The sequence below is a fragment of the Ricinus communis genome, chromosome 7, assembly GCF_019578655.1.
Source record: "Ricinus communis isolate WT05 ecotype wild-type chromosome 7, ASM1957865v1, whole genome shotgun sequence".
Lineage (NCBI taxonomy): Eukaryota > Viridiplantae > Streptophyta > Magnoliopsida > Malpighiales > Euphorbiaceae > Ricinus > Ricinus communis.
The window spans coordinates 1,281,292-1,295,792 of NC_063262.1; the positions used below are offsets into that span (position 1 = coordinate 1,281,292).

At 31.8% G+C, this 14,501-nt stretch overlaps 1 protein-coding gene and 1 pseudogene across 1 annotated transcript; one reads left to right on the forward strand and one right to left on the reverse strand.

Annotated features, from left to right (window-relative positions):
* Positions 1-1,472: 1,472 nt before the first annotated feature.
* LOC8269141 (ethylene-responsive transcription factor 4) lies at positions 1,473-2,498 on the reverse strand. The gene has a single exon (XM_002517825.4). The coding sequence runs from the start codon at positions 2,395-2,397 to the stop codon at positions 1,762-1,764; it is 636 nt and encodes a 211-aa protein (XP_002517871.1). The 5' UTR covers positions 2,398-2,498; the 3' UTR covers positions 1,473-1,761.
* Positions 2,499-6,332: 3,834 nt separating this feature from the next.
* On the forward strand, positions 6,333-7,802 carry LOC112534654 (annotated as a pseudogene).
* The last annotated feature ends 6,699 nt before the right edge of the window (positions 7,803-14,501 follow it).

Consider the following 14,501-nt stretch of genomic DNA (forward strand, 5'->3'; position numbering starts at 1 on the left):
TAATATATTTTTACAAATGTAATGATGATGCATTGCATGAACATGAAGCGAAATCCACTCCACAGATTCCGCCGACGCGGACAGGGTGGTCCCCAGCGGCGGCAATAAGATCAGATAAATTAATAAATAAAATTATGGTAATGATCTTTCTGTACTATATATACTTGGGGTCCACAAAACAAACGCCACTTTCTGCTACCTCACCAGATCTGTCTCCCCTACGTTTTCTCTTCCTCTTCCTCTTCCTCTTCCTCTTCTACCACGAAATTACCCATATGTCTTTAATTCTTTTAATTGATTATGCACTAGAATTCAAAATATATTTAATTGTATATGATCTAGTTTTAAAAAAAAAAACAATAATAATAATAATTGAAAGGCCAAAAAGTACACGTGCCGGCCAGCCATAGTCACGACATGCTCCCCCTTTCAACACGGAATTCTTGCCTTGGGCCCACTCTCGGATCTTTATTTTTGCCGTCGGTGCTTCTCCTTAACTAAAACTTGCACTATACTTTGGAGTAGATAAGAAAAAGGAATTAAATAAACACCATTTTCTTCACCTTTTTTCTTTTTTGGAATTTCTCTATTACGAAGTCACAGTTATATACATATATTTGGACTTAATTGTTTATCAAACTAAATAAACTTTATTAAAAATTATAATTTTTAAATATATTCAGTATTTTTCTACAAACGAATCTTGGGTTTCTTTTAAAATCTGTTCACCTCTAATAATAATCACATTTCCACCCTTTCTTTGAATTATTTTTCTTCCTCTCATTTTCCATTTACCAAACACAGCATTAATAAAAACCTGCCAAGTTTTTCCCTAGAGTACTTAAATATTCTCATCAATTTAGCAATATATAGCTGGCAGTAATCTATTGGCTGAGCGCACTCTCTAGATACAAAGTTTTCGCCTCAATCAAGGAAATCTAGAACTATTGCTTTTTTGAGCCCTGAATTTTGTAATGGTCAATTGCTTCATAGATCAAAAGTTCTTCCTCTCCCTAATGTTTTTCCTTTTTTTTTTTCTTTCCCTGAAAATGGAAAAATATAAATAGTAGTTAAAAATTGCTGGTAAGGTTTTTCAGAAGTGACAAATATTAAAGTCTTAAATAACAAATTTAAAATGGATGATCAGATTTGTTACCTTCGAAGAAGTCATTTGCCTATTTGAGTAGTAGTTAGGTATGGGCATTAGTGAACTACCAATTGGAAGGTAAATCTAGCTTTTTGTTGGTACCAAATTTCATTATTCCCCCTTTCATATAACATCTAAAACATGCCCAAGTGAATAAAATTCCTATTTTAAAAATGATTTTTATTTTTATTTTTTTAACAACTAAAAACAATCTTAAATTTCAGTGCAATTCAATCAAAAACCAGGCAGGCAGATAATACTTGAGCTTAAAAGTTTTGGCTCAAAATGAAAAAATCTATCCTGAAAATCATCATAGATTAATACATGAAAAATAAGTAATCTGTATTTCATTAGAAGATGAAGAAGCACTTGTAAAATGTGAGGTTACAGCTGAAAACAAAAACAACTTAGAGAGAATATTATAATTATTTCTCTCAGCTGCAAAAAATAAAATAACCTAACTTATTTACATTCGATGATAACCCACTAAATGAGATTATCACTTCTATTTTTTACTTTCTATTTTCTTTATCGAACCCTCAAAGATAGAAAATTAGTGAAAAATAAAATGAGTTATTTGCCTGGGTAGGAAACCAAAAAAAAAAAAAACAAAATCAAGCATCCTCCGGCGGTGGAAAGTTAAGGTCGAACTCTCTCGCCGGCTTTCCGTCCACGACGGACGACGAGTCGGAGTCACTCTGGGTCCCACCACTAACAAACCCATCACCGAACTCGGCCCCAACCGGTTCAAACCGTACAGGAAACCGCTGAGTAACGAACTCCGGCCTTACCAGACTAGTCCCATCAAAAAACCAAACCGGGCCCACAACGCTCTGCTGCTGTTGCTGATAAACAAACGGAAACCTCCCCACAACTCCGCCAGCGCCGCGCGTAATCTCACGCGCCGCCGGAGGACTGGAAGACTCAACAGTACTGCTCTGGCTAGGGCTCGGGTTATCAACAACGTCGCTGCAATTAACAGCCTTTTTGGAGGCGGAAATTTCATCGGTGGGTAGAGGGAAATTAGTCTTGGCTTTAGCACCACGGAACTCACGCGCCGCCTTGTCGTAAGCTCTAGCAGCTTCTTCAGCTGTATCAAAAGTGCCTAACCAGACCCGACTCTTTTTACCCGGGTCACGTATCTCAGCAGCGTAACGGCCCCATGGCCTCTTCCTTACTCCTCTGTAATGCATCTCTTTCTTATCAGTGATGCCGCTGGTAGGGCTCGCTTTCTTATCTTTGGGAGCCATTTTTGCCTTTACGGGTCCTGAATCCGTGAATCTGGTTATGGATAGTAATCAAACGGGTTATGGTGTGTTTTGGAATATGGGAGGCGAAAGGGGAGGGCTTTTATAGAGAGAGTAGTAGGGTCCAGTCAGCGTGGGGTTTGACTGAGTGGCGCCGCCCAAGCGAAGAGAGCGTGGAGACAATAATTAAAATTAAAATAAAAAATGAAAGAGAAAAAGAAAAAGGAAAATATACTACTACTATATGATAATGTTGTTTGGGATACGTGGCACGCGGTAATTTCGAGACAAGCGGCGTTGTTTGCCGGCTTTGGTTTAGGATAACGAGGTCAGGTCACTGGTGGTGGGGTGAGGGAAGCGCCGTTATAACTCACGGCTTGACTTTTACGTATGTGTTTGATTTTATCTGATTGTCTGGTTTAGTGCCCACACTTCCTCTCAAGAGCGTGCAAGTATATTAGCCCATGAGCAGATAATCACAATCTTCTAAATAAATGAGTGATCCACTAATTTAATACTATAAATTAATTTATAAATATAATATTTTTATTAATAAATAGATGATAATATATATGTATATTTTTTCTATAAATTTATAAGCTATGATGACTTAAAATTATATTTATTTGAAAGACATATTCACAATAAAATCAATTTAAATAACATATATGATTTATTTATTTCGAGTTTAGTTTAATTAATTTGAAATAAATTATATATATTATATTATATTATAGCATATAGCTAAATTAAACTATAATATGATAATATAATTTAAAAGTTATTCTAATTAATTAGACTAGGTGAATTGCTCATATAATAAATAACAATGCAATTCTTTTGTTTGCAAAATAAAAATTACCTTGAAAAAAAGGTCACTTTAGAGAAAGTAAGGATGCTCGTTTTCTACTTAAATGGGGAATCTCATAATCCAAATACAAAAAGAAAAGAAATTGATAGAAAAAGAAAGAAAGCAAATTAATTAGTAATTAGTGGATTAGAATTAGATAATGATCAATACAAAACGATTAAGGAAAGTGTGTATATCCGCCACACAACGCCGTCTCTGACTCCATTTGAATGCCCTTTTTGAACCGACAGTTAAGTGTGTGTGTGTGAGAGAGAGAGAGAGTGAAGAACAGCCACTAACTATGCGACGCGTGTCCCTGTCTTCAGCTTGACGCGTCTTCAGTATCAGCACAACAGCAAGCAACAATATCCGTGTTGTGTTGTGTCTATCAATCCCCTTTCTTTATTTTATTTTTTTGGGGAGTATAATTAATTATTAAAAGATTTCATTATTTTAATAATTTAAAGATGTTTCGGTGGAGTCTCCTGTTTACGTGACCGTATTGTCTAAGTGCGACGCTTCTTAACCGTCCTCACGCTCTTAAAAACCGCGTGCACATTTCAACAACCTTGTCATGTGGAGGACTAACACGTGGCCAGCTTTAGGTAGAAGTGATTAATTTACTCTTTTAACTTTTTTTTTTTTTTTTTTTTTTGCGGTGGGGAAGGTTGCTTTTAATTATAAAAAGTGATTAATGAATAGAAATAGTTCGCTTTGATTTATTATAAGTTTAATATTAGTATTATAATAAAAGTTCATTATTTTTATTAAATCTGAATAAAACTAATTAAGCCAATTCAATCTTTAGTTTCTAAACTAAAAAAAATAAGCAAATATGTGTCATTTAGTTTCTTTAATTTCTTTAACACAACCCAATATTTTAACAAAATATAACATTTGACAATGTAATATTCATAATTTTATAATATGAAAATCTATTAATTAGTATTTAAATGAAATTAAAACCTCTTAATCTTAATTTTATATATAAATTAATATAAATTCTTTACAATTTATTCGAGAGGAGAGAGTAATTATTTATTTATTTATTTATTTATTCTACTCCTCCCTTTTATCCACCACTGCTTTGACTACCCTATTTTAATCATTCAAATGTGTCATGAAAATTTGGTCTGATGGACCCACTGTGATAGATCTAAAAATTTAAGTTGATATCAAATTCATTTATTAAATTGCATAAATATATTATATTACTTGACTAATTTTGAGTTAATTCGTATATTTTAATTAAACTGTACAAACTTTTCTACATTAATATTAATTATTATTTATATAAAGGCAAAACCATAGAATAGTTTTTCTGTACTGATTTGAAATAAGTAATTAAACCCATTCTAAATTCAAATTTTTGTTGGAATAAAATATATAAGCTATATTATAAATTTCCTTATATCCCTTACATATGAGAAATATTAAAAAATGTTCGTGACATATTTTTATTAAATATAATAAAATGTAACAATTATATTTTAATATTAAATTAATTAATAATAATCTATCTATTATAATAATTAACTTTTTAAAATAGCATATTAATTAATTATATATTTAATAATATTAATATAATGAGTAAATAATTAAAATTGCATATTAAAACATATAGTAACGTACTTACTTTGACTCTAACTGAATAGAAAGTAAACTGTTAAAATAAGTAATATCTAGTCTTACTGACCAGCCTACAAAGCTTAGAGCAATATTTTTAATAGTATGTATACTGTAAAGTATATTATATATTGACATATTTTAATAGTGTATAATATAAGTTAGAAAGAGCAATTGTGATTTTTAACCTAATAATCTTATAATTAGGTCATTAATAAAAAATAATTGGCATAATTTAAATATAAAAATCTTGTAAAATCTAAATAATAATTTAGATATCTTTTTCCTACGTTTAAAATTAGTGCACAATTAGATTATTAAGTCATAAGTGGAAAATTTTAACTTATCAAATCATTAATATATTAATTATTTACGAATAAAATTACTAATAAAACCTTAGTTATTTTAAGTTAATTTAGTTATTTATTAATTTAATTTAACAATAAATAAAATCTATATTCAATAATTTATATAATTTCTATAGAAATTTAAATCAACGGTAATTCTAGTCGTAGAAAATAGCATTCCATTTATATTTTTAATATCATATTAGCTAATAATATAATAAAATAAAATCATAATAAATTACATATTAACTGTAATTTTAATATTATTATATATTTAATACAATATATTAATGTTTGAAAGAAATGATATATAAAAGAAATATCTTGCACAATGTTTATATGTATGCTTGTAGGTATTATAATTCATTAAAAAAAAAAAGTATATCAAGAGAGAGTACATTATACAAATTAATAGCATAAGAAATTTATAAAAAAAAATAAAAAAAATATTACCAATTAAACTAAATATTAACATATCATCATATACCTTTATTATGACAATACAAAATAATATAATAGTTAATAACAACAGTAGTAGTAATAATAATAATAATAATAATAGCAATAGTAATAGTGCTTTAATTGAATTATATCTAATACTAATTATAATTAAAATATAATTTTAGAATTATATAAATACCATATAAATTTTAAGATTGTATAAATGATTATAAACTTATAATAAATATAGCGTCATATTTATATTAAATTTATTCTAATGAATTTAAAGGAAAATTATATAGATGCTAAATTTAAATATATGCGATATATATTTTAAATATTAACAAGTTAAATAGTTAATATTTATAAGCAGTTGAATAAAACAATTAGAATTAATAAAACACTAGAACTAGTGAGTTAAAATAATATATATTTTTTCTTTTAAAGTTGATGAAACTAACAGTATGGTTTTGAAATTATGAGGAGGTTCAATCATTCAACGGTTTCGGGCTGGCCTTTTTCTAAGTTGTTTACAAGTTAGTTTCAATTGGGGGCATGGCCATTCTTTTAAGCACATTTTGACGGCCTATTCTCGATTCACATAACAAAATGGGCCTTTTTCCATGGAGGCAATAATAAATAATAATAATAATTTTACTCGGCAGTTCAGCGTTATGGTGGGCAAAAGTATTATTTTAGTAAATGTATTTCTATAATTGTTTGAATTCTGAAATTATATATTTTGAAAATATAAATGGATTGATTTTTTAAAATTCAGTAAAAATAGCTCTTAAAAATATAAAATTGAATATTCTTCTGAATATCTATAGACTTAATCTCTCGTATGAGTTATTGCCAGATTGTTACACTTGGATACAAACAAGCTCTTGAACTCTCATTATAACTTTTCTTGGTTCCCCTAGTGCTAACATTTTGCTTCCAGGACCAGATTTCCCATGTTATGAAGGTATAATAGCATAAACCTATCTCGAGGTTTGCCATTTTGAGCTTCTCCCTGAAAAGGGGTGGGAGGTTGATTTTGAAGCCCTCTGAGGCTCTGGCAGATGAAAGCACTGCTGCTCTGCTTGGTTATCATAAACCCTGGAAATCCTTGTGGAATGTCCACAGGCACAACTATGAACATTTAAAGAAAGCCTGTCGTTACTCGGATCTCTATCCGAGAGATAGATTGTTCCTGCCTGGAGAATCGACTGGCTAGTCCTTAGTGATGCCAAAGGCATCCTTCAAGAAACTTGGGTGGTCTGTTTGTCTCTCTCTCTTCTTTCCTTATTGCTGCATTATACTAGAAAAACCTCTTGCCTTCTTCTTAGATTGTTCATTCAATCAAGAGCTATCTTAACATCTTGAGCATTGATCCTGCAACCTTCATATAGGTTTATGATATTATGATGCTTTTTCGAAAGAAATTGATCATATTGAAACAAGAAATAACACATAGATTTCCTAAACAAATGTGATTTCTCCTCCGCTTCATTGTTTATGAGTGGTAATAGTAATAAGTTACGTTGAATTTAAGAAGATGTTTCTGTTTAGCTTATTTCTTTTTACTAGTTATATTGAAATGTGTTAAAATATTCACCATCTGCATCAGGGTGTAATTCCACAACTTTATGAACACCAAGAAGGATTTCTTTTTAAAAAAAAAAAAAAATTAATAACTTATTGCGGGAGGCTGCAAACCTTTGCTGTGACAGAATCCAGGACATCTCTTGCATTACTTGCCCGAGAAGACCTGAAGCTTCTATGTTTTTAATGGTGAAAAATATAAACAAATTAAGTAGAAAATTATTTTGCGGGAAAAACTGAAAATTTTTCATCATTACAAGGCATTGAGGATGATATGGACTTCAGTCTCAGGCTGGCTAAAGATGAATCAGTCATAGTTCTACCATGTAATATTCTTGACAAACTCTTTAGGTTATTCCATTTTACCTTGAACTGATGCTGGTAATATTCTCATTTGCAGGGATGACTGTAGGATCGAAGAATTGGCTTCACATAACTTTTGCTATTGATCACTTTCAACCCTGAAAGTTGGCCTTGCCAGGACTAAAGCTTTTCCTACGGAAGGCATGCAAAGAATTATTGAGAGGATTGTATCAGAACTTGGAGCAGGGGATTAACTGTCGGACCACTTTTGTTGGAGAGGAAAGGAGAAGGAGATAAACAATAACCACAACATAGAGAAAAAATTATTAAAAAAAGAAAAATATATAACAAATATATATTTTTTATGGACAGAAGATATACTCTATCTCTTATTTGAGATAATTTATCGGTTCTACTAAACTATTAACATTATAAACTATTTATAATAATATTTACAAACTTAATTATTCATATTCATGTCACTTAATACTTTAAATATATAACCTTTCATATATTTAGATATTCAACTTAACCATAGACTCTTCAAATACTTTATAACCATTATTGACTCTTACAATAACAATAATAAATATTTAATAATATAAATATACTATTTTTAACATCAACAACATTGATTGGTCTTCCGGTTGCAACCTGAAATTCTAGCCACTAGTTTGTTAAAGAATAATGGCATTTCCTTCTTTGCGACCAGAAAACATGAGAAGGGTTGGAGATAAGCAACCTTGAGTTGGCTTGAGAGGTCTGCCAAAGCCATTTTCATTGATATGTAGCAAACTTAGCTAAAAGCTTCCACCATTGATAATTTAACCAACCAAAAAGTATGAGTCCTTCTCAGCCTATACAAAAAGCACAAAAATGGATAATTCTCATTAACATCAAAAAGCACCTGTCTGCCATTATATATATTTAACACACATATTTAATTCCAACTAAACAAACATAAAAATATATATATATATATATATATATATATATATATATATATATATATATATATATATATAGAGACAAACACCATAATTGCAAGAACCCATCAACAACTTTAACCATTTTATGCAATATTGTGATCTGTAATGAATTTTGGTTAGCTTTTTTTTTTTTTTTTTTTTTTCTTTTGCTATGAGAATGGATCAAAAATATATATTAGTAGTGACGGATGAGATCCATACATTTTGGTTTTGTTCTAAAAGAAAACCGTGTTTGGCTAAGAAAACTCTTTACAGATCTTTTTATTTATTAAAACTAATTTTAATTATATTATCTGTAGAAAAATATGAATCTGATGGAGCAAAATCACAGCTAATAATTTGAGAAAATAAAGATAAAGTAAGACAAAATACACAATAGAACACACAGATTTACGTGGAAAACCCCTAAACAAATTAGAGTAAAAACTACGGGCAAGAATAGAAAAATTTTACTATAAGAAAATAATAGGAGTTACAAACTCTCTATTTATAAAGGAGAAAACATTAAAATTCTCTCTTTATAATAGGAGAAAAATAATTGTTTAACTCTCTAATATTTTTCTCTTATTTTTGGGATGATTGAATAACAAAGTGAGACATCTATTATATAGGATTGGAAGGTACCTCAAGATTGTTAACTTAGCGATGTGGGAGAAATACTCCTCAAAAATTAATAACTTAACAATGTGGGAGATATACAAATCCCTAAATATCAACAATCTCCCACTTGAAGATTTGATTGAGGATCAGTCAGATCTTCACACTGTTCTCTCTTCCTTGCCTTTCCATGCTGTTTATACTTTTATCAGGCCACTAGAGGATTGACACCAAATAAATTTATCAGTGTTAACTGTCTTCGTCAAAAAATCTGCTTGGTTGTCTTTAGTATGAATTTTTTGCATATCCACAGTGCCCTCTTCCAATTTTTCACGAACGAAGTGATACTAAACTCGTATGTGCTTTGACTTTGAATGAAAAGTTGGATTCCTTGCGAGATGCAAGGCACTCTGGCTATCACAGAACAGAGGAATATGCTCTTGTTCGTGCCTAAGTTCCTCCATCATCATTTTCAACCATACTGCTTCCTTACTAGCTTGTGTAGCTGCTACATATTCTGCTTTTGTTGTTGATGTCGCCACAACTGACTGCAGTTTTGATACCCAGCTCACAGCTCCGCCAGTAAGTGTGAACACATACCCTGTAGTAGATTTGCTTTTATCAAGATCACATGCATAATCTGAGTCAACATATCCTCTGATAATAAAGTCGGATCCTCTATAACACAATGCAACATCTGAGGTTCCCTTAACATATCTTAGGATCCTCTTTACAGCATTCCAATGCTCTCTGCCAGGATTCACCATGTACCGACTTACTACTCCCACTGCATGTGCAATGTTTGGTCATGTACAAATCATCGCGAACATTAAACTCCCCACTACTGATGCATACGGTACTCGAGACATTTCTATCCTTTCTTCTTCACTGCTAGGACTCATACTGGAGGATAATTTAAAACTAACAGGAAGTGGGGTAGAAATTAACTTACAATCTTCCATATTGAAGCGTCGCAAGACCTTCTTCAAATAATTTTTATGAGAAAGCCAAATCTTCCTATTATTTCTGTCTCGGTGAATTTGCATCCCTATAATCTTGTTTGATGGTCCCAAGTCCTTCATTTCAAATTTCCTAGCCAACTGTGCCTTTAGTTCTTCAATATGATCTTTGTTAGGGCCTGCTACCAACATGTCATCTACATACAACAGTAAGATACTAAAATCACTTTTACCAAACCTCTTGAAATATGCACAAGGGTCTGCATTAAGTCTGTTGTATCCAAGGCTCATGATGAAGGAATCAAATCTCTTATACCAACACCTCGGCGCCTGCTTTAAACCGTATAAAGATTTGTTCAACCTACAAACCAAGTTCCGCTTTCCTTTTTCTTCAAAACCTTCTGGCTGGAGCATATAAATTTCTTCCTTAAGATCTCCATGAAGAAAAGCTATTTTCACATCTAGCTACTCTAGATGTAAGTCAAATGTAGTATACATCGCCAAGACTACTTGAATAGTTGTTAATCGAACCACAGGAAAAAATATTTCGTTAAAGTCAATCCCCTCCTTCTGAGCATATCCTTTCACCACCATTCTTGCACGAAACCGCTCCACTTGATCATCACTATTTCTTTTAATCTTAAAGACCCATTTGTTGCCAATGGCCTTTCTTCCTTGTGGTAGTGGCACAAGCTCCCAAGTCTTGTTCTTATGTAGAGCTTCCATCTCTTCTTGCATTGCTGCCATCCACTGAGATGCATATGAACTACTCATTGCTTCTTGGAGAGTTGATGGCTCCCCTTCCTCAGTTAGAAGGCAGTATGCGACATTGCTGCCTATATCATAATCTTTCTGCTAGGTTGGTGTAAATTTTATACGTTTTTCCTTTCCAAGTTCTGACTCTTCAAACTCGGCTGGCTCTTCAAACTCGACTAGTTCTTCCTCTTCGTGCTCTGGTGCTGCTTCAGAAGAATCTTCTTCTGTAGACTTTCTTTCTACCTATATAATTGTAGTCACTGAATTTTCTTTTGAAGTGCTATCATCTTCTCCCTTCAATTTATCTTCTAACAAGATTACATCCCTACTGATTATAACCTTGTGGGCAGTGGGATCCCACAGGCGATACCCCTTCACACCATCAGCATATCCCAAGAACAAACACTTCCTGGATTTTGGATCCAGCTTTGTAGTTTCTTGGGTATTATACATCACATACATATGACTTCCAAATATATAGAGGTTTGAATAATCAACTGACTTTCCAGTCCACATCTCTATCGGTGTTTTTTGATCAATTGTTATAGATGGTGACCGGTTAATCACATAACAAGCGGTGTTAACTGCCTCAGTCTAAAATGCCTTATTCAGGCCTGCAGCTCCCAACATTGCTCTAGTTCTTTCTAACAGAGTTCTGTTCATCCGCTCTGCCACTCCATTTTGTTGAGGAGTGTATGCCGTAGTGAACTGCCTCTTAATGCCTTCTTGCTTACAAAAGCTATCAAATTCATTACCTGTGTATTCTCCTCCATTATCTGTCCTCAAACACCTGATCTTATTGCCTAAATCAAGTTCAACCCACGCTTTGTAAGTTTTAAAAACTGCAAATACATCTCCTTTGCTCTTGATAGGATACACCCAACATCTCCTGGAGTAATCATCGATGAAGGACACAAAGTACTTAGCTCCTCCTAGTGATGAAACTGGTGCTTGCCATACATCAGAGTGAATTAATTCTAGAACATCCTTGCTTCTATAATTGGATGTATTGAACTGTAGTCGATGCTGCTTCCTTGTTATGCAATACTCACAAAAAGGTAATGACACCTTTGTGAGACAAGGAAGTAGATTTTTCTCAGCAAGAACCTTCATGCCTTGTTCAGATATATGTCCAAGCTTCTGATGCCACACCATTACAGATCTCTCGCTCGAACTACTTGAAGCAATAGATGTTTCTGCTTCATGCACAGTCTCTCCTAAAAACATATACAAATTAGCATCAATTTTTTCTCCTTTCATAATTACAAGCGCTCCTCGGCTAATCTTTATGATTCATTTCTGAACTTTGATGATGCAATTAAGATCATCCAGCTGTCCCAGAGATAACAAATTCTTCTTCAGATCTTCCACATGTCGCACTCCTTGAATAGTGCGGCCTGTACCGTCGTGCATCTTCAACCTGATAGTTCCAATGCCTATGATTTTTAAGACATTATCTTCACAACTATACACAGATCCTCCTAAAATAGGTTCATAATGATGGAACCATTCTCTTCGAGAGGTCATATGATAAGTTGCTCCTGAGTCAAGAAGTCATACATCAACAAATCTCTTTCTGCTCTCAGTTGATATTGCTGCTTCACAACACAATACATTTCCATCATCCGAAGTGCATGCCACATTCTCTTGAGGATTGGAATTCTTCAGACTCCAACAATCCCTCTTCAGGTAACCTTTCTTACTACAATGGTAGCATTTATAGTTCTTCTTACTTTTCGATTTTGATCTACCATAATTGTGACTCCCATTTGGACCACGTTCTGTTGATCTCCCTCTCATCACCATCAAGGCTTCCACCTGTTGTGAACCTGCCTACTTGTCTTCCTTGTTCCTTCGTCGATTTTCTTCTTCAAGAATAACAGTTGCTATATCATCAAAAACTAGAATTTCGGTAACAACATTATTTGTCAAACTGATGATGAGTTGATCATACGAATAAGATAGACTTTAGAGTAGAAGTTCTGCACGTTCTTGTGACTCTATTTTATAGCCCAAAGATGTGAGTTGAGAAAATAGAGTATTCAAGACATTAAAGTGCTCTGTCACTGAAGTAGATTCTGACATTCTTAATGTGTAAAGTTTCCTTTTAAGGAAAATTTTGTTGTGTAATAACTTGGCTTCGTACAATCTAGTGAGGTGGTCCCAAATCTCCTTTGCCGTTTTCTTTTCTTCTATACTGGACAAGATCCCATCTGCAAGTGCCAGATGAAGGTTTGCACTAGCATTCCCATCCATCTCGTTCCACTTATTATCATCTGTGAGTATTGTCATTGCGTTCACGACATGAAGACAATTGTCTTTTCTCAATACAACCTTTATTTTTAATTTCCACAGTGAGAAATTACTCCCGTTGAACTTTTCAATCTCAAATTTTGCCGCCATTGCTTCTATCACAAACGGTGCCTTTTAGCTTGTAAAATAAACCGCAGTAATGAACACAACTCACTAGGTAAGTTCTCAGGAAAGACTGGAGGGTCACAAGCGGACCTCTTAAATACCAATATCCTTAGACAGAACCTTTCCTAAATTGTAAGTATTCTTACTACTCCACACAAGCTCTTTTGCACCAAAAAAAACTCAAAATCCTTTTATGATGTGAAAGATCAGACTGAGCTGCAATCACAGAATTTTAAGAAATTTCTTACCAACCAAGTTCTGATACCAATTGTAGAAAAATATGAACCTGATAGAGCAAAATCACAGCTAATAATTTGAGAAAATAAAGATAAAGTAAGACAAAATACACAATAGAACACACAAAATTACATGGAAAACCCCTAAACAAATCACGGTAAAAACCACGGGTAAGGATAGAAGAATTTTACTATAAGAAAATAATAGGAGTTATAAACTCTCTATTTATAAAGGAGAAAACATTAAAATTCTCTCTTTATAATAGGAGAAAAATAATTGCTTAACTCTCTAATATTTTTCTCTTATTTTTGGGATGATTGAATAACAAAGTGAGGCCTTTATTATATAGGCTTGGAAGGTACCTAAAGATTGTTAACTTAGCAATGTGGGAGAAATACTCCTAAAAAATTAATAACTTAACAATGTGGGAGAGATACAAATCCCTAAATATCAACACTATCTTATATGATTATAAAACTAAATTTATCAATAAAATTTAATATATAATATTTACTCACCATATTTTTAAATAAAAGTATAAAATAATAGAAAGATCTTATCTAAATTTTTTTTATGAGATTCTCTTAGAAATTAAATAATAGTAGTCATTTACTCATACATTGCACGACCGTTTTTATCATTTCAATTACAAAATTAAATTAATAGATACAATTTAATAAATTTTTTAATTTTTAATATTAATTTATAATATTTTAAAAAATAAAAGCAAACTAACTATTTTTAAATATCTTTAGTTTCTAAAATTTTAAAATTTTATCAATGTAATAATATAAAAATTATTTTAAAGAATTTTTATTAATTAATTTTAGTATTTTATAACTTAATACTATAATTGATATTACTATTTTTAGGATTAGATTTTTATTATATAATTAAAAAGATTAGTTTATTATTAAATATAATATTAAAAATATAATTTAAGATGTTATTTTTAAAATTAAAATTATGGTCTATTTAAAAATTTAATTTATAAGTT

Coding starts and splice junctions, on each gene's coding strand:
- LOC8269141 (XM_002517825.4), bottom strand. CDS start 2,397: ATGGCTCCCAAAGATAAGAAAGCGAGCCCTACCAGCGGCATCACTGAT.